General features: G+C 49.6%; 2 protein-coding genes across 2 annotated transcripts in view; both read left to right on the plus strand.

The window, feature by feature from the left end:
• The first annotated feature begins 103 nt into the window (after positions 1 to 103).
• Positions 104 to 22,722, plus strand: LOC118706552 (ultra-long-chain fatty acid omega-hydroxylase). The gene is made up of 12 exons (XM_036415969.2): positions 104 to 326; positions 4,228 to 4,372; positions 10,117 to 10,170; positions 10,289 to 10,416; positions 10,607 to 10,728; positions 16,092 to 16,359; positions 17,814 to 17,880; positions 17,994 to 18,123; positions 20,421 to 20,554; positions 21,325 to 21,389; positions 21,993 to 22,075; positions 22,401 to 22,722. The coding sequence occupies exons 1-12, from the start codon at positions 105 to 107 to the stop codon at positions 22,582 to 22,584; spliced, it is 1,602 nt and encodes a 533-aa protein (XP_036271862.1). The 5' UTR covers position 104; the 3' UTR covers positions 22,585 to 22,722.
• LOC118706551 (cytochrome P450 4F3) overlaps positions 16,465 to 23,628 on the plus strand; it is a 30,998-nt gene continuing 23,834 nt past the window's right edge. Inside the window, exon 1 of the mRNA XM_036415963.2 lies at positions 16,465 to 16,471. The gene's annotated coding sequence lies outside the window, so the exon portion shown is untranslated. The remainder of the gene's footprint in view (positions 16,472 to 23,628) is intronic.

A 23,628-nucleotide genomic window follows, 5' to 3' on the forward strand; every position in this document is an offset into this window, starting at 1 on the left:
CCAGGCGCACCATGCTTGATCACTGCGCCTGTGCATGTGGCATATGGGTGGCTGGAGGGCGGTTTCCATCTGCACTGACCCCTCCCCTCTGTGTCCCCCCCAGGATGCTGCCCATCACGGAACATCTGCTGCGCCTCCTGGGACTGGAGAAGACCGCCTTCCGCTTGTATGCTGTGTCCGCACTCTTGCTCTCCCTGCTCTTCTTCGTCTTCCACCTGCTGCTGCGGTTCCTGCGGCTCTGCTGGCACTTCTACGTCACCTGCCGCCGGCTGCGCTGCTTCCCCCAGCCGCCCCGGCGCAACTGGCTGCTGGGCCACCTGGGCATGGTGCGTGCGGGCTGGGTGGCCAGGGCTGGGCAGATTCCAAGAAACTGGTTGGAGCCAGGATGTGAGACTGAGGCTCAGAAAGGGCAAGCAGTTTGCCCAAGGTCACATGGCTGGGATGGGGCAGAGCTTAATGCAAAGTTTTCTCTGTAATTCCAGGCTATTGCTGACCCTTCATATGATATATGATATTTTTATGATTTAGTCCTATATAATAAAGAGGTACTATGAAAATTGACCCTCATGCCCTCACACACAATGGCCGCCCCCATGTGATCAAAGATGGCCACCGCAAGATGGCCTGCAGGGTAGGGCATTTGTGGGCAATCAGTTTGGCAGGGAAGGGTAGTTGGGGGTGATCGGGCCAGCAAGGGAGGGCAGTGGGGGGCAATCAGGCTGGCAGGGGAAGGTATTTGGGGGTGATCAGGCCAGCAGGGGGGGGCAGTTAAGGGCAACCAGACTGGCAGGGGAGGGCAGTTGGGGGCTACTGGGCCAGCAGGGGAGTAGTTAGGCATTGATCAGGCTGGCATGGGAGTGGTTAGGGGGTGATCAGGCTGGCAGGCAGAAGTGGTTAGGGGTGATCAGGCTGGCAGGCAGGTGAGCTGTTGGGAGCCAGCAGTCCTGAATTGTGAGAAGGATGTCTGACTGCCAGTTTAGGCTTGATCCCACTGGACATCCCCTGAGGGGTCCCAGATTGGAGAGGGTGCATGCTGGGCTGAGGCCCCCATCCCTCGCCCACTTCCTCCTCCATGCACAAATTTTGTGCACCGAGCCTCTAGTAAGATATAATATTCAGAATACAAATACCAATGCCTGTGAAGTTCATCAGTTCCTAGGACCCAGGTGGGGAATGAGGGGGCATGGTCCTGCAAATTTTGTTGCTCCATCCCCAATCCCAATTTGGTTCCATACTTTATCTCCGTTTAATGTTGTAGTCCCAGGTCATGGCACCAACCATTTCCTTGCATTTCATTTCATTTCTTTCTTAATGCTCACATGTACGTGCTAAGTATTGTATTATACCAGGCGATTTATAAATGTTGACTCCTTTAGTCTTCTGGACAATCCTAGGAGGTAGGTCCCATTACTATCCTCATAGTACTGAGACTCAGAGAGCTTAAGTGACTGAGGCTCAGAGAGCTTAAGTGACTGGCTCTAGGTCACACAGCTTGTGAGTGGCAGAGCTGGAGTTCAAACCCAGCTATCTGGCTCCAACACACCTGCTCTCAGCTCTCTTCCTCGGCTACCTCTATTTTCTGGGTAAGGAAGGCAGGACTTTCCTAGAAGGGCGTCACAGGCCAGGGGAGAGAAAACCAGTCTCCCGAGGGCTCTGAGGCCCCACGCTGAGTGTGGAAGAGAGCTCGGGAGAGGTATTATGGACCTGATGCCCTCATCTACCAGCCACTGCCTGTGTGACCTGAGCAAGCTCCTTCACCCTCCGGACCTCAGTTTCCCTGTCTTATTACAAGGACTGTGATCATACCTAACAGCCTCATGGGATTTTTTTTGATGATTCCTGCAGTCATCTCTGGGATAGGCTTGGCACAGTAGTGGATGTGCGAGCTCAACTTCTGGGTCCTGCTGGGACAGAAATATCTAGAAATATTTTAGATACTGCTCAGAGGGAGTGTCTCAGAAAAGGAAGTGGGATATGCATTTCCACTCAATAGGAAAAGAACATTTATTTAGTTTATGTTTTGGGATTATTTCCCTGCCGCCGGAGCCAGCACTAGTCAGGTTTTGCCTGTTTGGCTTGAATCCCATCCCTCTCTTCCATCCTCACCTCTGCTCAGGCCTCCTGCTCCGCTGTTGGACATGGTCCTCCTCCTCCCTGGGCCCCTGCTCCAGTCTCACTTCTTCAGTCCACCCCCCATCCTGTCTTAGAAGAATGCTTGAGTCCACCGTGCCCCTCCCCTGCTCACACACTCTCCGTGGCTTCCACTGCTGTCTGAAGGTGTTCAAGGCCCTTTGTACTCCAACTCCTACCCTCTCACCTGTCCCACCAACCCCCTCCTACCCCGCGGAATGACTTCCTATTCCTGTAGCAAGACCCCCACTTCCCCCCGTTTATGGCCTTTGTTGAAACTGTGCCCTCTGCCCAGAATATAATTTTCTGTTACATGAACTTTTATTCATCTTTCTCACCAAATCTCTAATGCCCTTACTCCTCTGGTTTGGATGGTGGTCCTATAGGTGATAGCCAGGCCCTGGCACCCTGGGTTCTGAAGTCCAGCCTTGACCTCGTGAGCCAGCCATCTCCCCCCAGGCCGTGAGACCTGGGTGAGCCCAGTCTCAAGGGTGTGAACAGTCTCAAGGCTGATCCTGATAGAGAAGGAGACCTAGGCGCCAGAGAGGAGTCATTTGTTCACTTACTCATTCCGTAATTGCTGGGCCTTACCACTGGCCAGGCCCTGGGTTAGGTCCCTTTGGATCTGAGCTCTCCCCTAATTCTCACAGCCTGTGCATGAAGGACGGATCTGCCCGTCATCTTTGGGGCTCAGAGAGGTTAAGGGGCTTGCCCAAGGTCACACAGTGGCTGAGGGTGGATTTAAGTTCAGATGCATCTGACATGGAGCCCGAGGTGTTTCTGCTTCAGAGAGCGTGTTGGTTCAGAGCGGGCAGTGTTGTAGCTGGGTGGCCCGTGGTCACATCCTGTCTCAGCCAGGATGGCAGAGGGCGCCAGGGCCTGTCCATATCCTCTGGGCCCATTCCTGGGTGCAGTGGCCTGACTTCCGGCAGCCAGCCCCTGTGTGCGAGGGCTTTCCCCAGCAGCAGGGGCCCATCCCGCTGTGTGGACCGCGAGCCTGAGCGTTCAAGCCCCGGGAGGGCTCTCAGCCATGACGATGGACTGAGGGGGTTGGTGGGTTGACTCTGAGATGCGTGTCCCTCGGAGGTGCCTCGTGGCACCAAGCCCTGGAGGCCCATGGGGGTTACTTTCTTGACAAACTTATTCTTTACTGACTACCTTCCCTCCCTCTGTCACTTCCCCACTTCCCCTTGTTTGTTTTTGGGGAGGGATCGCCAAATCAACTACTTGTCCTAAAACTCTCGACTCGGGACTTGTTTCTGGGAAGGCCAAACCAGGACAGTCACTTCCCTGCAACATCAGGAAAAGCAAAATGGGGGAATAGTAGCAATTCTGTCACCGGGTTCTTCTTGTGTGGGTTGAACGTATACATCCGTGAAACATGCCCCAAACAACGCCCAACATGGCAAGCACACACACGTGTTAAATGTGACAATACTAGTATTATTTTTATTACTAACAGAGCAAAACTTGACAAATACCAACCATCATCATGAATGTGTTTACTGTCCTTGTTTTTATTTCTTGAACATCAGCTGTGTGTCAGGCCCTGTGCTGGGATTCTGATGCTTTGTTATTTCTTTCTTTCTTTAAAAAAAAAAAAAAAAAAAAAAAAAAATATATATATATATATATATATATATATATATATATATATATATATTTTATTTTATTGATTTTTTACAGAGAGGAAGGGAAAGGGATAGAGAGTTAGAAACATCGATGAGAGAGATACATTAATCAGCTGCCTCCTGCACACTTGCCACTGGGATGTGCCCGCAACCAAGGTACATGCCCTTGACCAGAATGGAACCTGGGACCTTTCAGTCCACAGGCTGATGCTCTATCCACTGAGCAAAACCAGTTTCAGCTGATGCTTTGTTATTTCATGAATTCTCTCAACTGTCCTCTGACAGAGTTGGTTCTTCCCCACTTTTCAGATGAGGAAGTGGAGGCTCAGCGAGGTGCAGCCAACGGTCTGGGGTCACGTAGTCCTTCTCGGCTTGTTTTGGGAGCAGGGAGGTGGCAGGGGCGGGAAGGACTGGCAAAAGCTGGTAATGGGCACCTCCTCACTGTCCTTTCCTACCACTCCCACAGTATCTCCCAAATGAGATGGGCCTCCAGGATGAGAAGAAGGTGCTGGACAACATGCACCATGTGATCTTGGTGTGGATGGGACCCGTCTTGCCACTGGTGGTTCTGGTGCACCCTGATTACATCAAACCCCTGGTGGGCGCCTCAGGTAGGTGGGCTGGGCCTCTGAATGATGTGTAAACCCTCAACTCCCAGAGTCCACCAGGGCTTCTAGGCAGGGGGGGCTATCCAGAATAAGGGTCATTTGAGTAGGGCTTTGAAGAATGAATAGGAGTTCGCCAAAGCAGAAATGGCCACACAAAGAGTGGGAATAGCATGGGAAAAGGTATGACTAATGAAGTCCTAGGAACTTTGAGAGAATGCCCATCCACTGGGAAGTCAGAGCAAAACATGTCTGGATAAGTAGTTGTTTGCCCAAGGTTTTGTTCACTGATTGTTGCTTAACTCGAATGGCACTCCCAGCGTTTGGGTTCTGACTATCCCAACCTATAGCCTGCTTTCTTCACCTGGGCTGACTCTGACTGGCAGAGAGAGGGATCTAGAGGGATTGTCTCTTCTGCAATCCACACCTACCCCCACCTTCCCATTGTGTAGGACTCCCAAGTGTGCATGGTAAGCTCTTGCTCTGCCTTCACCACCCAGTTCCAAGGACCACCCCCCACCCCGCCCCTCTCCTGGAAGGTTTCCCCAACTCCCCAGCAGACCACACCCCTCTCTCCAGGACTTTCTTATTCTCAGGCCAAAGTGTTAAGGGTTGAGTGTGTCTGTCTCTATCTTCGGCGAGGTCTCGCATGTAGCTGGGCACCTTCAAAAGCATCAGGGGACATTTGAGAGAACAGGAATGAGAAAGAAAGAGCCCCAGGAGGCTTAGGATCTCTTGCCTCCGCCTGGGCCTCTACAAACATATATGTGGGGACTGCCATGAAAGAGTGAGGGGCTGCCATCCTCCCTCCCCTCCCCCAGTGATGCCCGCCCCATGCCTGTACATCCCTGTTGTTGCGTTTGTGAGGGGTGACCATCCCTGTCGCACAGAGGAGGAACTGAGGCCCCGGAGAGGGTTTGGAAGAGCCCCTGGGCCCGGCCTTGGGTGGGCGGGTTCCAATCCTGGCTGGAGCGCGTACTTGCCGTGTGACCCAGAAATCCATGCAGGCTCCCCGGGCCTCAGTTTCTGATCTGTAAAATGGGGCTGCTGTGAAGGCTCAAAAATATAATGTAGTAGGTGCTACTAAGGGTTTCTTCTCTTCTGGCTTTTTTTTTTTTTTTTTTTTAAATATATCTTTGTTGATATCAGAGAGGAAGGGAGAGGGACAGAAATAGAAACGTCAATGATGAGAGAGAATCATTGATCAGCTGCCTCCTGCACATCCCCTAATGGGGATCAAGCCTGCAACTCAGGCATGTGCCCTAGACTGGAATCGAACCTGGGACCCTTCAGTCTGCAGGCCAACCACTCTCTATCCATTGACTTCCGGCAGCCAGCACCTGTGTGCGCGGGTTTTTCCCCAGCAGCAGGGGCCCACTCTCTGCGTGGACTGCGAGCCTGAGCATTTAAGCCCTGGGAGGGCTCTCAGCCGTGACGATGGGAGCCAAACCAGCTAGGGCTCTTCCGTCTTTTTAATATATATATATTTTCTTTCTCTCCCTGCCTCTTCCTTTTCTCCTCCTGACCCGCCCCCTTCCTCTACTCCTCAGAGCATTAGTTTCCTAAATTCCATCCTGCATGGTCTGAGACTCCAGGCAGATCAGGAGGTAGAGCCTTCCCCCCGCCGCCCCCGCCCCCTCCCCCCCGCCGCCCCCGCCCCCTTCCCCCCGCCGCCCCCGCCCCCTTCCCCCGCCCCCCCCCCCCCCCCCCCCCCCCCCCCCCGCCCTATGAGCTTGGCAATAAGTAAATGCTGAAGCTTCCTCCCACTCACCTCTCCTTTAGGACAGGCAGGATATCCACAGCCCCCTCCCCCCCCAGAGGAGCAGGATGGGGACTCCAGGTTGGGGAGGGTGGATGGGGCCTGGCCGTGGGGTGCCCCTGCCTGTCCATGCCTCCCGGTCTGGGATGGGGCAGGTCTGGCCCAAACCTCAGACTCCATCTCCCTCTGGGGCCTCCGTGGGGGTCTCGCTGCTCTGAGCTTAAACCAGCACAGCCGATGGGCCCTGAGGAAGGCATGAGTCCTCTTGGATGCTCTGTGTTTGGTTTCTTTTGTGTTTTTGTTTGTTTTGTTTTGTTTTAAATCTCCTAATGGGCATGTGGGATAGAGAGCATTAATGCGACAAAGTAGGTGAAAATGTTTTACAAAGGACAAGGCATGATCTATAGGCACATAATTATAGCTTGGTTTGATGCATTCATTTTTTTATTGAGATGGAATGCACATACCGTGTAATTAACCTCTTTGGAGTGTACAGGTTCAGAGTGTCAGATAATTAGTGTGCTCACAGTGTTGTGCAACCACCCATGGACTCTCTCTAGTTTCAGATTTTTTTCATGACCCCGTGAAACGCCCTGCTCCTACGAACTAGGCACCTACCATTCCCCCCTCTCCTCACCTCCTGGTAAATAGTACTCCACTTTCCGTCTCTGGATTTTCCTATTCTGGATACGTCACAGGAAAGGAATTAGACAGCATGTGGTCTTTTGTGACGGAATTCTTCCACTCAGCATAATGCTCTTGAAGTTCATCCACACGGATCAGCAATGATCAGGACTTCATTCCTTTTCTTTCTTTCTTCCTTTTTTTAAAATATATTTTATTGATTTTTTTACAGAGAGGAAGAGAGAGGGATAGAGAGTTAGAAACATCAATGAGAGAGAATCATCGATCAGCTGCCTCTTGCACACCCCCTACTGGGGATGTGCCTGCAACCATGGATGTGTCCCAACCATGTCCTTGATCGGAATCGAACCCGGGACCTTTCAGTCCACAGGCTGATGCTCTATCCACTGAGCCAAACCAGTTTCGGCCTTCATTCCTTTTCTAAGGCTGAGTAAATAGTCCATTGTATGAATATACCACACTTTGTTGTCTATTTGGGTTGTTTCTACCTTTTGGCTGTTATAAGTAAGGCTGGTAAGAACACATGTGTACAAATTTTGGTGTGGACACATATTTTTATTTCTTTTTTTTCATATTTTTATTTCTCTTGGATAAATGTACCTAGATACCTAGATGTATCTACCAGAAAAAAAAAATTGTGGGGTCATATGATAATGCTTAACATTTAAGGAACCTCCAAACTGTCTTCCATAGCAGCTATGCATTCACTTTTTTGGGGGGCCTGCTGTGAGCTGGGGGCCCAGATATTCATGTCACAGGTTCTTTTCTTTATATATATATATATATATATATATATATATATATATATATATATATATATATATAATTTATTTTTTACAGAGAGGAAGGGAGAGGGATAGAAAGTTAGAAACATCGATGAGAGAGAAACATTGATCAGCTGCCTCCTGCACACCCCCCACTGGGGATGTGCCCGAAACCAAGGTACATGCCCTTGACAGGAATCAAACCTGGGACACTTCATTCCGCAGGCCGATGCTCTATCCACTGAACCAAACTGTTTTTGACATGTCACAGGTTCTTGACAGCAATGACTATAATCATGGTAATAAAAATAGCCAACAGTTATTCATTTTACAGGCACAAATATTTAATGATCACTTACTATTTGCCATAACATATCAGCCCATTACATTCTCATAGGGGTACCAATGAGGCAAAGGCAGGATGATTGTTCTATTTCACTGTTGTCAGGTGAGGACTTGGAGGGCACAGTACTAACATGTCTAAGTTTACATTCCTAGTTAATGTCAAGGCTGGGATTTGAACTCAGACTTGGCTATGCCAGAAGCCAAGCTCTCCATCAGATCATATGCAGCTTCCTGCTTGGCTTCCTGCGTGGTTTTTCTTATGTGACCTCTGCCAGGGCAACTTTTCCATCCCTTTTTTACTGTAGGGAAAGTTTATGGAAGAGGCAGCCTAGCATTGAGCGGTTAGGGTTGGAGTGGAGGAGGGACCCAGGGATGGGAAAACAAGGGTTCAATTGAGAAAAAGGTTTGGAGAAAGGAGGCATTAGTGAAACTGGGCTTTGAAGGATGCATAGGAGTTCGCCAGCTTAGTAATTTCAGGTGGAGGATCCCCCTCGTGCAGAGGTGCAGATGTGTGAAAGTGTTGGGGGAATTCGGGTGAGTTGGGGTGTCTGGAGTGAAGATGATGTGTGTGGAAAAGTAAAAAATTAGACAGGAGCTGGACACAGAGTACCTTTGTGCAAAGCAAATGAGCTTGTGTTTTACCCAGGGGGTGATGGGCAGCCATAGGTGGTATTTGGGAAATCGGGTGGTATTTGAAAAGGACAAACATTGGACAGGTCACGAGTCAGGAGGCCTTCTGGGAGTCCTAGCCTGGAGTCCGGAGTCCAGAGAGGAGAAGAACAAGCAGACTCCCACTTTCCTCTCCACTGTTTCTTCTTCCAGGGAGCTTGCCTCGACTTCCAACAGCCTTTTCTCCGTGCCTCCCTTCTCTCGTGACACACTTCCTAGCATCTCGATAATTGCATGGCGTGCTTCTGCTTCCCTTTCCCACCCACCCCACCCGAGCTCCTCCAGGCAGGGCGTGGATCTGAGCCATCGCTGGGTTTCCAGCATCATCCAGCATGGGTTGGGCACGGAAAGGGGGCAGAAGAGGTCTGTGTTCAATGGAGAAATGAATGAGTGGACAAATGACTGTGTGCATGATTGGCCAATTCCTGGGGAGTGTGTGTGTGTGTGTGTGTGTGTGTAGGCAGCTGAGTCACAGCTCAGACAAAAAGTGACTTCCTTCCTGGGCCCCATCCCATTCTGTCCCAAATCTGTTTAGCATATAGAAGGGGAATTCACCCACTTACTCACTTACCCATCCATTCATTCATCCATTCACTAATTCTTTTGCTTTTTCATTCATTCATTCATTCATTCATTCATTCATTCATTCAAGCTTTGATCTATCTATCCATCCATTCATTCATTCTTTGATTGATTGATTCATACCATAAAAATGTATTTAGCACCACTGTATCAGAGATGAATGCGGTCCCTCCCCTGAAGGGGATTGTTACTGGAGGGATACAATCTGGAGTGATTGGTGGGGAGGGTAAGGCATTCATGCCGAGACTAGAAAAATGAGAAAAGAGTGTTTGAGGCAGAGAGGCATCTGGTGGAGAAAAGCAGAGCAGAGGGAGACCACGGCTTTTGTCCAAGGAGCTGAGACAAGCTTTATGATGTTAGAACATTAAGTATGTGTTGGGGGTGGGGTGAGGATAGAGATGTCTTGAGAGCGGCCTGGACTGGGGCAGTTCACTTACGGCTTTGAAAATGGGCTGAGAAATTGGTGCAGGAAGAGACCTGGTCCGATCTAAAGATCCCCATGGGGCCAGGGCTCAGGATAGGCTGGAGGAGGCAAGGATGGAGGCAAGCAGAGAAGATATACTTGAGACGGCCTGAGCTGGCAGAAAAGTGGGGATGGACGAAGTTGAAGAGGCCATTCTGGATGGGGAGCACAGCCCAGGCAAAGGTTTGGAAGTGAGAGACCGCACGCAGGGCTATTTAGCGGACGCGGAAGGATGAGGTGGGAGAGGCACACAGGGGCGAGATGGGACAGGGATTTTGATGCTAACCTGAGCTTGAACTTCTCTTACCAGGGCGATAGGGAGCCATGGGAGGTGTTTGAGCAGGGGAGCCTCATGTTCAGGTCAGCATGTTATAAGGATCTTTCTGGGGTAGGTGTTAGGATGGATTGGAGGGGTGAGGCGGGAGGTTGGAGCCCAGAGAGGAGCCCCAAGGAGGTCAGCAACAGAGGTCAAGGGTCAGCATTCTGTACTGAGTCAGTCATCCTTGCTTCTCTGTCTCCACAGCTGCCATTGCTCCCAAGGATGACCTTTTCTACGGCTTCCTGAAACCGTGGCTAGGTGAGTGTGGGACTGGGTAGGCTGGGGCTCCAGGGAAGAGAGGTGGGTGGAGCATGCAGTCTCATGGAGCGTTTCAGAGCGATAAGAGAGACCCCTAACCTCAGTCTTCTGGGCCCAGGGGACGGGCTGCTGCTCAGCAAAGGTGAGAAGTGGAGCCGGCATCGCCGCCTGCTGACCCCTGCCTTCCACTTCGACATCCTGAAGCCCTACATGAAGATCTTCAACCAGTGCACCAACATCATGCATGTGAGTCCCGGGGTTTCATGGGAAGAGGCTGTCCTGGAAGTGAGACTGGTCGCGGGGGAGCCAGGAGGTGCCATGAAGTCTCACTTCCTTTATCTACGTTGGGCTTGGAGTAAGCGTGCAGCCAGATCCTTGTCAGCCGCGTAGTAAGTCGGCATTCTCTGTGCCCATTTGCTGTCTCTCTCTCTTCCAGGCTAAGTGGCGGCGCCTGGCGAAGGGTCCCGTGGTCTCCCTGGATATGTTTGAACACGTCAGCCTCATGACCCTGGATAGTCTTCAGAAATGTGTCTTCAGCTACAACAGCAACTGCCAGGAGTGAGTGTGGCCTGCCCGGGGAAGACAGAGCCAGCTGCTTTCAGGGCAAGGTGGTGGGAGGAGAAAGGTGGTGTTAGGCACCTATGGGTTGCTGGTGCTCTGCCAGACAGGCTGTGTGGTCCCAGGAAACTGACATTACCTCTCTGAGCCTGTTTCCTCATCCCCTCCCCCACAATAGAATCCCAATTCCTTCCCCATAGTCATGGTGTGGGGATTAAATGAGATAATATGGGTCAATGGCTTTGCACATGATCGGTACTCAGCAAATGATAGTTTCTCTTATTCTATGAAGACTATATGGTCTTTGGAAAGTATCCCCCCACTTTCTGAGCCTCTGTTTTTTTTGCTTGATGACCATTCCTGACTATCTGAGAGATGCTTTCAGGATAAAATGACATAGCACTACCCTGGAACACAGTAGAGCCCAGTGAGTATTTGTTGAATGAATTAGTAAGATAACCATTGCTGCAGTTCGTTCGTTCATTCATTCATTCATTCATCAGATATTTCCTGTGTACCTACTATGTGCTTGGTATTGTGCTAGCTACTGAGAATATGGTAGGGAAACAGACAAAAACCCATTTCTTTGGAGCTTATAGGTGGGGATATAAGGAATAAGGGACACAATGAATGTCAAGTTTTTAGCACATAATATCTCCTCAATAACAAGTTTCTGACCTTGTTACTCAGGGCTTTGCAGGGATATGTTTCAATTGAGTAAGATGGAGATGACTTTAGTAATTAATTAATTAATTAATTAATTAGCTAATCTAAGAAATACTTACTGAGTGCCTACTATGTGCTATTCCTGGACTAAGCTATAAATACAGTGGTCAATAAAACAGACAAGGTATTGCTCTTCTGGAACTTATATGTTGGTGGGAAAAAAGCAGTAACCATGAACAAATAAATAAACAAAAAAATGACAGACTGTGAAAGTGTATGAAAACAAGCACACGTCAGGACCAAGGACAGCTCCTTGAAACCCCACCCCATTTTGTTATCATCATTTTGTTTTTAATTCTCACCTGGGGATATGCTTTGCTTGATTTTGAGAGAGAGAGAGAGAGAGAGAGAGAGAGAGAGAGAGAGAGAGAGAGAGAGATGAATCTGTTGCCTCCTGTTTGCACCCAGACCAGGAGTTGAACCCACAATCTACAATAGGTATGTGCCCTGGCCCGGAATAGAATCCAAAACCTTTTGGTGTATGGCAGTGGTTCTCAACCTTTCTAATGCCGCGACCTTTTAATATAGTTCCTCATGTTGTGATGACGCCCAACCATAACATTATTTTCGTTGCTTTTTCATAACTGTAATTTTGCTACTGTCTGAGTCCTAATGTAAATATCTGTGTTTTCCGATGATCTTAGACTCAATAGCAGGGTTGCTGAAGACCATTGGAAAACACAGATATTTACATTATGATTCATAACTGTAGCAAAATTACAGTTATGAAGTAGCAAGGAAAATAATTTTATGGTTGGGGGTCACCACAACATGAGGAACTGTATCAAAGGGTCGCGGCATTAGGAAGGGTGAGAACCACTGAGTATGGGATGACACTCCAACCAACTAAGCCACCTGGCCAGAGCTGTTGTTATTGTTTTAATCACAGCTTTACTGAGATGTAATTCACATACCATACAATTCACTCATTGAAAGTATACAATCCAACCATATTTTATTTTAGGGGATGATATGACTTTATTGAGTTTATCCACCAGAGTGGAAATAATGTCTGTACAAAACCATACATTTGTTAATGTAATTTTTGTATCACAATTAAAATCCAAACGATTTTTTAAGAAAGTCATCTCAATCAAAACTCATTACGTTAGAATCAATAGTTTTTCTGAAACCACAGTTAACCCTCACATAAGGTTAAGACCCAAATGCAGAAATTTGGTTTATAGGAAAGCTAGTTAAATTTCCAACTTGCTCAAGTAGAATTGCAAAAAGGCAAAATGGACAGCTGTTAAAGTCCTCAGGGTCCTGAGATAACGAGAAATCCAGGCACTCTTTAGACAGGCTTCTACTGTCTTTCCTTCCCAATCAGAGATCTGTGGGTGTGTGGAATGACACCACCATTAACAAGTGTAGCCTTGATGAGAGTCCAATTCTTTAAAAAAAAAAAAAATTAAAAAAAAAAAAAATATATATATATATATATATATATATATATATATATATATCTTTTTTACAGAGAGGAAGGGAGAGGGATGGAGAGTTAGAGATATCAATGAGAGAGAAACATCGATCAGCTGCCTCCTGCACACCCCCTACTGGGGATGTGCCCACAACCAAGGTATATGCCCTTGACTGGAATTGAACTTGGGACCTTTCAGTCTGCAGTCCAATGCTCTATCCACTGAGCCAAACTGGATAGAGTAAGAGTCCAGTTCTTTATCTCCATGAATAGCAGGTTTCAAACGAGGAGGGGTAATTACGTTTTTACCTTTAAGTCTTTTCATGCATTTCCTGCCCATGTCAGTGCCTCTGTGGGGAGGCAGTCCAGATGACCGCGTTGTACATGGCAGCAGCCGAGCCCTCGTGTCCTTGGCTGGCCGTCCTAGATTCTGGGTGTCTGTGAATACAGTTCAGTGGAAACTGTAAGCCGGCTCTCTGTGCGCTAGAAACTGCCTTCCCCCTGGCCTTTCCAGAGCCCTTTCCAGCCTACTGCCAGCCGTTTCAAATGCTGCTGAAGCGGAAACAAGCGACTAGTCAGACACCCAGTGAGAGCCCACCGCCTGCACCATCACACTGGGATTCACACTGCCCCTACACATTTGAGCACTCACCTCCCGGAACCTACTTCTCCTCCAGATGTAGGCAGTCATTAATCTTCCTTCCGTGTCCACAGAGTAGTCTACTGTGGAAAATTCATAGATGGAATAATACAGGCTTTTGTGCCTGGTTTCGTTTACTCACCATAAAAGATTTGTATCAGTAATTCATTTTTTTCAGTAGTTTATATCAATAATTCATTTTTTAAAATTGCTGAATAATATTCCACTTGCCATAAAGTGGAATATTATTTGTTTATTTGTTTATTTGATTATTTGTGGATGGACATTTGGGTTGTTTCTACTTATTGGCTATTACGAATAATGCTGCTGCTATAAACATTTGTGCATAAGTTTTAAAATATATATATTTTATTGATTTTTTTTACAGAGAGTAAGGGAGAGGGATAGAGAATTAGAAACATCGATGAGAGAGAAACATTGATCAGCTGCCTTCTGCTCACCCCTTACTGGGGATGTGCCCTTGACTGGAATTGAACCTGAGACCCTTCAATCCACAGATCGGTGCCCTATCCATTGAGCCAAACTGGTTAGGGCTGTGCACAAGTTTTTGAGTGTATATATGACTTTAATTTTCTTGCATATACACCTAGGAGTGGAATTGCTGGGTTATATGATAATTCTATATTTAACTTTTTTGAGGAACTGTTGGACTTTTTCCTAAAGTGATTTTTACCATCATTTTAGGATTCCATCAGTAGTATGTGAGGGCTCTAACTTCTCCATATTCTCACCAATAGTTGTGATTATCTGTTTGTGGTTTTTTGTTTTTGTTTTGGTTATAGCCATCCTATCAGGGTGAAGTGGTATCTCATTGTGATTTTGATTTACATTTGGCTAATTATGTTGAATATCTTATCATGTGCTTATTGGACATTTTTATACCTTCTCTGGAGAAATATCTATTCATATCCTTTGCCCAGTTTTTAATTGGGGTGTGTCTTTTATATTATTGAGTGTTAAGAGTTCTTTAAATAGTTTAGATACAAGTTCCTCATTAGATACATGATTTGCAAATATTTTCTCCAACTCTATGGGTTATAGCAATTTAATTTTAGTGATGTTACATAAATTTGGAATTCCTCATCCTTCCTTGGGCCCATTTTAAAATGCATCCAGCCCTAACCGGTTTGGCTCAGTGGATAGAGCGTCGGTTTGCAGACTGAAAGGTCCCTGGTTCGATTCCGGTCAAGGGCATGTACCTTGGTTGCAGGCACATCCCCACTAGGAGGTGTGCAGGAGGCAGCTGATTGATGTTTCTCTCCCATTGATGTTTCTAACTCTCTATCCTTCTCCCTCTCTGTAAATCAATAAAGTATGTATTAAAAACCCCCCACAAATTTAAAAAATAAAATAAAATAAAACACACCCAGCTTGTAGTTCTGTTCAGGTATGGTGAGGCCCAACAGTTCGGAAAATGATTGCCATCGAGGTCCCCAAGGGGAGGAAAAGGCCACCCCACCCAGGGCCACATGGAGAAGCACTGGGAGAAAGCACGGCAAACGCCGTTGGGGGTGTTCCCAGGAATAAATGGGAAAAGCAGGGTATGCAAGCTTAGGATTGGCTAGTTTGGGATATTTCAGCAGGCTCTGGAGCAAAGGGTGCCCCTAGCTGCCCAGTACTTGGCCCTGGGGTGGTTAAGGCAGGGGGTAGGGACTCGGCCTGGTGAAGTTTGGAGTAGGAGCAATGGATTGGTTGGTTTCCCAAAGAAAGGCATGCTCTTCGGTGAGTCTCTAAGAATAGGCTAGTGCAGTGGTCGGCATCAAGAGTTACATGCGGCTCTTTGGCCCTTGAGTTTTTAGCCAAGGCCAGCTTAGGAGTACTCTAATTAAATTAATAACCATGTACCCACCTATATAGTTTATGTTTAAAAAAGTTGGCTCTCAAAAGAAATTTCAATCATTGTACTGTTGATATTTGGCTCTGTTGACTAATGAGTTTGCCGACCACTGAGCTAGTGGGTGTGTGTGGGCAATATCTCTCCAGTCAGGGAGGTCCCAGATGGTAGAGCATTACGAATACAAGAAAATATAGCTAGTCGGAACCGGTTTGGCTCAGTGGATAGAGCGTCGGTCTGTGGACTGAAAGGCCCCAGGTTAGATTCTGGTCAAGGGCACATACCTTGGTTGTGGGTGCATTCCCAGTGGGGTGTGTGTAAGAGGCAGCTGGTCGATGTTTCTGGCTCTCTATCCCTCTCTCCCTTCCTCTGTGTAAAAAATCAATAAAATATATTAAAAAAAGAAAAAGAAAATATAGCTAATCCAGGGCCTCTCTCTCTCTTAACATATTTTTATTGATTTCAGAGAGGAAGAGGAAGAGTGTGATAGAAACATCAATGATAAGGGAGAATCATTGATTGGCTGCCTTTTGCACACCCCATATTGGGGATCAAGCCCAGGCATGTGCCCTTGTCCGGAATCGAACCAGGGACCCTTCAGTCCGCAGGCTGACGCTCTATCCACTGAGCCACATCGGCCAGGGCCATGGCCTCTCTTTGTCACTTTCCCACTGGGAGAGGAAGCCTGGCCCCGCGTTCACGGCCCTTCTCCTCCCCGGCAGGAAGATGAGCGACTACATCTCAGCCATCATTGAGCTGAGTGCGCTGGCGGTCCGACGCCAGTATCGCCTGCACCACTACATCGACTTCATCTACTACCGCACGGCCGATGGGCGGCGCTTCCGCCAGGCCTGTGACACCGTGCACAGCTTCACCACCGAGGTCATCCAGGAGCGGCGGCTGGCGCTGCGCCAGCAGGGGGCTGAGGCCTGGCTCAAGTCCAAGCAGGGCAAGACCTTGGATTTCATCGACGTGCTGCTCCTGGCCAAGGTGAGGCTGGGCCCTGGAGGGCGGGCCCTGCCCAGGATGGCCTCCTCATGAGCTGCACCAACTGCCTAAGATAATAAATGCCCAAACGAACTCAGGTGTGGGCTGCAGGCAGGTGCAAAACATGTAAGACTTACCGTGTTCATGTGCTAGGGCTGCTGTAACAAGTGCCGTACACTGGGTAGCTCACACAACAGAAATTCATCTCCTCCGTTTGGAGATAAGAAGTCTGAAATCGAGGTGTCGGCAGAGTTGATTTCTTCTGAGGCCTCTGTCCTTGGCTTGTAGATGGCTGTCTTCTCCTGTATGTTCCCGTGGTCTGCCATCTGTTCACGTCTGTGCTCGAATCTCTTCTTATAAGGACTGCAGTAATGTTGGATTAGGACCCCCTCTCACGAGCCCATTGTAAATGAATTACTTCTGCAAAGGTCCTATCTCCAAATCCGCTCATATTCTGAGGTCCTGAGGGTTAGGGCTTGTAGATATAAGTTCTGGAAGTAGGGTGGGAGTCGGGGGAGACACAGTTTAGTCCACAACACTTCCAGGACCTTGAAGATGTGTGACACTTTCAGCGATAGTGTCAGGACTGGGTCACCCATTTGTGGAGCTTCTGTGGACTTTCTAAGCAGCACCTGGGTTCTGGATTCAGACAGCCCTAGACTCCCCTTCTGACTCTGATGCTTCATGGATGCTTGACCTAAGTCAACAGACTCTTCCCTTGGAACCTCAGTTTCCTCATTTATGACATGACTAGAGGCCCATTGCATGAAGATTCATGCAAGAATAGGCCTTTCTTCCCCTGGCTTCGCTTCCAGCCCTCTGGGAGCCTGCAAGTCCACGCTCCCAGCTGAGTGCTGTTCCTGTAGCTCCCTCTGCTTCCTGCTTTCCCCTCATAGCAAGTGTCCTGTCCTGCCTGGCTGCTCCTCGCCTGTATATACAAATCAACCAGCCATCTTTGTTGGGTTGATTTGCATACTCACTCCTGATGTGTGCCATGGAGGTATGGTCAATTTGCACATTTCCCTTTTATTACTGTAGATTAGAGGCCTGATGCACAAAATTTATGCAAGGGTAGGCCTTTGCAGCCCTGGCTGCCTTGCAGCCCCACCCCCTGCCCACTGGTCATTCCAGAAGGTCGTTTGGGAAGGTCATTCCACTGTCCTAATTAATGTATTAGCTCTTTATTATATAGGATGATCACATGACCGGATCACAAGATTATTGATGCTAGAGCTGCCCAAGAATCACAAACTCCTTTCTTCTCCTCACCTTTGACTGTCCTTCACTCTTTTCATCTTTCTTAGTCAAGGTGCATACTTCCATGTTCTTGGAATCCTTTTTCCTAAAGCTTGGCTTAAGAGAGAGAGAGGGGACATGTATGACTTTGGAGGATCCCCTAGCATGCAGAAGGTGGGATGAAGTGGGCTGAGCTGACCATAGTCTGCTGCCCATTCCAGGATGAAGATGGAAAGGAACTGACAGATGAGGACATCCGAGCTGAGGCGGACACATTCATGTTTGAGGGTGAAGACATGGCACAAGGCTGGGGAAGGGTGGAGAGGGGTCCCCGATTTCTGAAGACAGCATCTCTGCTATCTCCAGGAAGCCTCCATGCCAGCTCCTCATTTGCCTTGCAGGTCACGACACCACATCCAGTGGGCTCTCGTGGGTGCTGTTTAACCTGGCCAAGTACCCAGAGTACCAGGAGAAGTGCCGGGAAGAGATCCAGGAAGTCATGAGAGGCCGGGAGCTGGAGGAGCTGGAGTGGTCAGTCTGGGGTCATGGGGGTGGTGGGGACAGGTTGGGTCTTGGGTGTGAATCTCTCTGCTCCACCTCTTACTGACTTTCTGACCTCAATCTTAAGTGAACAATCGCTTAAGATCCAATGCAATTTCAATTTCTTTAACCATAAAACAGGATGACAACAATGTATCTGCCTAGCTCATAATGTAGGAGTTCTTATTTAGGAGTGTCTTAGTTAGCAATGGTTGTGATAGTGCTGCATAACAAACAGCCTCTAAACTTAGGGGTTTACAGCAAGCATTTATTTTATTTCTTGCTCTCGCCTGCACATATTTCTTGCTTTTGTCTGCACATGACCTTTGAACCACTGGGGTGAGGCTGAGTTGAATGGGGTTGCTTCCAAACTGACGTTTGGGTAAGGTCTGTTTCACATAACTCTTCATTCTCCTTGAACCAGCAACTACTCTGGGCATGTCCATCTCAAGGTAGACTTCAGAAGCACCCAGAGGCACACGACTGCAAACATTTTTATTGGGGTGACCGTTGGTTATTGAAATGATATAGCTTTCAGGTGTACAATTCTATAACACCACCTGTACATTTTATTGTATGCTCACCACCCTAAGTCAGGTCTCATTCCATCACCATCGAGAGCCAGACAACTTAAAACCTCTGCTTGCATCTCAACATTCCATTTCCTTCAGCAAGTCACATGGCCAGGCGCAACACGAATGGGCTGGGAGGTACATTCCACCCATGGAAGTGGGAGGCACTGCAGAATCACAGGGCACAGGGCACAGGTGTATAATCTGAATACAAGGAAAAGTGAAGAATCGGGAACAATAATCCAATTGACTTCATAAGTGTGTTGTGTGGAGCTGCTTCTGGGTGATGCAAAGAAAACACTGCATCAAATAGCATTGAACAGCGAGAAAATAGTTCAATGGCAAACTTTCAGATGTGGAACTCAGGGAGAATCTCTCAGTTGGGTGCTATTGGATCTTTAATACCTTGCTAACTGTTTTTTTTGTTTTTTGTTTTTGTTTTAATCCTCACCTGAGAATATGCTTAGAGAGAGTAAAGGAGTGAGGGAGAGAGGGAGCGAGAAAAATAGAGAGAGAGCGAGAAAGGAAGATCTATGCAAGAGAGAAACATTGAACACAGGAATTAACCTTTCAGTGCATGGGACAACCCTCAACCAACTGAGCCACTTTGGCCAGGTGCTGACTGCCTTTTAAAAAAATATATATGTTTTTATTGATTTCAGAGAGAGGATGGAAGAGGGAGAGATAGAAACATCAATGGGTGAGAGACTCATTGATCATCTGCCTCTTGCATCGCCCCCTACTGGGAATGGAGCCCAAAACCATGACCTCCTAGTTAATAGGTCAGCCGTCAACCACTGAGCCACACTGGCCAGGCACTAACTGCCTTTTTAACAATGGGAGAAGATGCTCCAGGTCCTGAGGACTGAGCAGGAGATGGTGCCTAGCCAGAACTTAATAACTCTCTTCTGGTTTCCCAGCGGTGCTTATGTTTATGACACTTTTATGCCAGGCATGCCATTTGCCCTTTAAAATGGCGACATAAAGTTGCTTTGAGAACCTGTTGCTGTAAAGAAAACCACTAGATCACGAACCAAGAGTTATAATTAATCCAATGTTGGGCTCTGAATTCCAAAGGAAAAAATCTACAGTAATAAAAGAGTAAGATGCGAATTGGCCATACCTTCACAACAACCACCAGCCAATCAGGAGCAAGTATGCAAATGAACCCAACAAAGGGTTAATTTGCATATGCAGGTGTCCATCAGCTGGGAGTGGGCTTGTACGCTTGCATCATCACCATGGTGACAATGCAGGTGTTCCACACTGCCCCACTCGCTCTGGGCCTCTGGGCAGCGTGGGAGGGCGGAAAGGCGGCTCTCACCAGAGCGAAAGTGGTGCCAGTAGCCAGGGGAAGAAAGGCCCATTCTTGGTGGAATTTTTGTGCACCGGGCCCCTAGTTAAGTAAATAATAGTAAAGGAAGTAGATGTGTGGGTTTTTAATACTGAACTTGACCCACACAAGCTGGTAAACTGCTGCTGCCTGGGTCCCTGTGGCTTTCCCAGCACCTCCTCCAGTGGCCCCGACTTCCGCACAATTCGTTAGTTAATGGGTTAATGCTGGGCCCGCAGAAGCCGCTAACACTGCTCTGATTTGCTTAGAGTCAGCCGCAGGCAGGGTTAACGGCATGTGCCGGGCACAGCTGCAAATGCTAGAAGTTGGGGCAAGTCTGAGGTCCTGGCCTCGAGCACTCACACCCCCTCCCAATCCCCCAGGGATGACCTGACGCTGCTGCCCTTCACCACCATGTGCATCAAAGAGAGCCTACGCCAGTTCCCGCCCGTGACCCTGGTCTCCCGCCGCTGCACCGAGGACATCAAGCTCCCGGATGGGCGGGTCATCCCCAAAGGTGCTCCCCGCTGCCTGGCTGCTCTGTTGCTCGTGGGGCTCAGCTTGCTCACCCCAGGTTCACCATCCCTGTAGATGGGGTGGCTCTCTGTGTGGCTGTTGCTTCTGGGGTGATGCGGGAGACCTGGGTGCAGGGTGAAGACAGAGGTGGGTGAGCATGGATGAGAAGGAGGCAGTGGGTGTGGCAGGTGGGCCTCTCTACAGGGAGGGCAGGGTTGGTTTCATTCCGCTGTCAGATATCCCCTGGAGACCCAGCCCTGCCCTGGGGGATGCTGGGGATCAGGACCGGGCTGGGGGATACAGCCGGGCACAGACATGGCCAGCCACATGAGGTCAGGGAGGGGCTGACGGGAGGGACAGGGGCCGGAGCAGGCCAGAAGAAGGATCGGTGGCTCTATCTGGGAAGAACGCAGGGAGGGCTGCCTGGAAGAGGAAAGGTGGGAGGTGAGCCTTAGAGGTTGAAAGGGAAAGAGTGACGATGCTGAAAGGCCTCTGATGCCCGGTTAAGGCCCTTGATCTTGACCCTCAGGGTAGCAGGTAGCCAAGGGAGGGGTTTGAGCCCAGGAGCAGAAATGCCAGACGTGTGAGTGAGAGAGGGCTCTGTGTGGCCAGCAGAGAGGTGATGGAGGCCGCTTAGGAAGGCATGCAGCAGCCTTTTCCAGGGAAGGACGGGCAGGGAAGGTGGCAGACAGCTCATGGAACACCATGGCTCCAAGGAAAGCAGGCCTCCCTGACTCCCCTCTGCCCCACTGACCTCACCCCTCCCGACAGGAATCATCTGCCTGGTCAGCATCTATGGAACCCACCACAACCCCACAGTGTGGCCGGACTCCAAGGTGAGTGGGGCAGTCCTGGGGTGGTGGGCCTTCCCTGCCCCGCTTCCCAGGGAACCAGAAGTCAGGGCTGGATGCAGGACTTGAGCGAGCCCCCTCCCCCGCAGCAATCCCCCACTCACGGTGAATTCATTAATTCCAAAAATATTTATTGAGCTCCTACTGAGTGCCAGACCCTATGCTGGGTAATGGGGACGGAACTCACTGTGAAGTGTAAAGAAAAAAAGAGCAAGCATAAGATGACTTGGGGTCTTGGTAAATGTACACAGGAAATAAAAAATGGAGTGGGGTGTGGGTCAGGGGCAGGGGAATACTTTAGCTCCCATGGTGAAGCAAGGTCTGTGGAGGAAGAAGAGATGTTTGAGCTGAGGCCTGAAAAGTGTGAAGAGTACGGACAAGTGTGTTTCAGGCGGAGTTAACAGCAAGTGCAAAGGGCCTGGGGTAGGGAATGCTGGGCATGCCTGAAAATAGCAAAAGGAGGCAGCGAGGCTGGGATGCAGCGTGGCTCTCTCTGTCAAGCTGGGCTGCTCCCCGGAGGCTGAGGGAGGGGGCCAGGCTGCTAGGGGTGGGCAAGTCCCCAGACTCACCCAGGCTGCTTCTGCTCAGGTGTACAACCCCTATCGCTTCGACCCGGACAAGCCGCAGCAGCGCTCGCCGCTGGCCTTCGTGCCCTTCTCCGCAGGACCCAGGTAACGTCTATCTCCCCACGTCCAAGCCAAGTGTAGCAGGGACACCCAGGCTCGTGGAAGGTCAGGGAGGTAGACCGCATCCCAGATGCCCTGCCTGCCCACCTGGCATACTCTTCCTGTCTGTCCTCAATGGACCCCAAGCCCGCACATCAGATCTGTGATAGCAACCCTTGGTATTAAGTGCAACTGCTGTGTGCCAGGCTCAGAGGCTCCCAAGAGGCTCCAGGATGCATGGTTCTGTTTTGCAAATGAGGAAACTGAGGCTCGGAGGGGTGTGGTCCTTTACCCGGCTCCAGGGACCCCACTCACAGCCGTGTCCCTCCAGGAACTGCATCGGACAGAGCTTCGCCATGGCAGAGATGCGCGTGGTCGTAGCGCTGACCCTGCTGCGCTTCCGCCTGAGCGTGGACCGAACGCGCAAAGTGCGGCGGAAGCCGGAGCTCATCCTGCGCACGGAGAACGGCATCTGGCTCAACGTGGAGCCCCTGCCTCCGCGGGCCTCAGCCTGAGCGCCGCCGTGCGCTCACGCGGAGCCCGGGGCCGAAGCCCCGCCCACAGGCCGAAGCCCCTCCCCCGAGGGGACCAGACCACGCCCCTAAGTCCTGTGGACCTAGGCCACGCCCATCGACGTCCAGGCTCCGCTCAGGGGCCTCCACTGAGCAGCGGGTAGGTGCAGGCCACGCCCCTCAAGGCAAGGCCACGCCCCTTGAGTTCCAGGACCCCTCGAGTGCTGCCCTCTGATTTGAGGACCAGGCTAGGCCACACCCCTTGGGCACAGACCCCGCCCCCAGCATCCTGCGGCTTCAGGTCTTCAGGCCTCTCCCACAGAGCCTTCTAAGACCAGACATCTAAAAGCATCCTGGATTCAAGCCCTGCCCCACGCGGATCGGACGGGCTTCTAAACGGAGGACTTGGGAGCTGGAGCCCGAGGTCAGAGCCTGGGACCTGGATATCGCCTTCCCGAGGCCCCGAGCTCAGATGGGCGAACTTCTCAGGCATCAGGCTGCCTCCTGTGGCCCTGCTGTTTGCTTTTCTTGTTTTGTAAACTCAGACCCTCCTTCCAAACCCCTTCCTAACTCCCTTACTCAAAGGCTCTTTGCTAAGGGTTTTTGATTTTTGTAGAATAAAAGCAAGAGATACAGATATCCACCATCATCCACCCTTCTAGCCTGACCAGACCCTGACATCCAGAGCCCAGCGAGGAAATGAGGGACCTTGGACAGTTGGGACACAGCTGAGGGAAGCTGTGAGCTAGGAGGCTGGAAAATCACTTGTCTTTGGACATAAACTGAGACTTTTTTGGGACAGTTTGTGCGTTCATTTATTTCATCAACAGACTGCATTATTAATTAAGTGTCTGCTAGCACTGGGCCGGGAGCACAGCCGGCCTGATTCTTGCCCTCAGGAGTTGACAAATGTTGAGCAAATAATTCTACATGTAAATATTTGTTTAAACGTGTGACAAGTGCTCCAAGGGGGAGACCTTGGTGCTGGGTGAGCACAACATTTGGGGGTACAGCAGGTGGTGGCTCAGGGAGAGCATCTCTGATGCT

The sequence above is a fragment of the Pipistrellus kuhlii genome, unplaced genomic scaffold (assembly GCF_014108245.1).
Source record: "Pipistrellus kuhlii isolate mPipKuh1 unplaced genomic scaffold, mPipKuh1.p scaffold_m20_p_52, whole genome shotgun sequence".
Taxonomy (NCBI): Eukaryota; Metazoa; Chordata; class Mammalia; order Chiroptera; family Vespertilionidae; genus Pipistrellus; species Pipistrellus kuhlii.

Coding starts and splice junctions, on each gene's coding strand:
- LOC118706552 (XM_036415969.2), top strand. CDS start 105: ATGCTGCCCATCACGGAACATCTGCTGCGCCTCCTGGGACTGGAGAAG. Junction 18,124..20,420: donor GAGCTGGAGGAGCTGGAGTG/GTCAGTCTGGGG, acceptor CCAATCCCCCAG/GGATGACCTGACGCTGCTGC. Junction 22,076..22,400: donor CCCTTCTCCGCAGGACCCAG/GTAACGTCTATC, acceptor GTGTCCCTCCAG/GAACTGCATCGGACAGAGCT.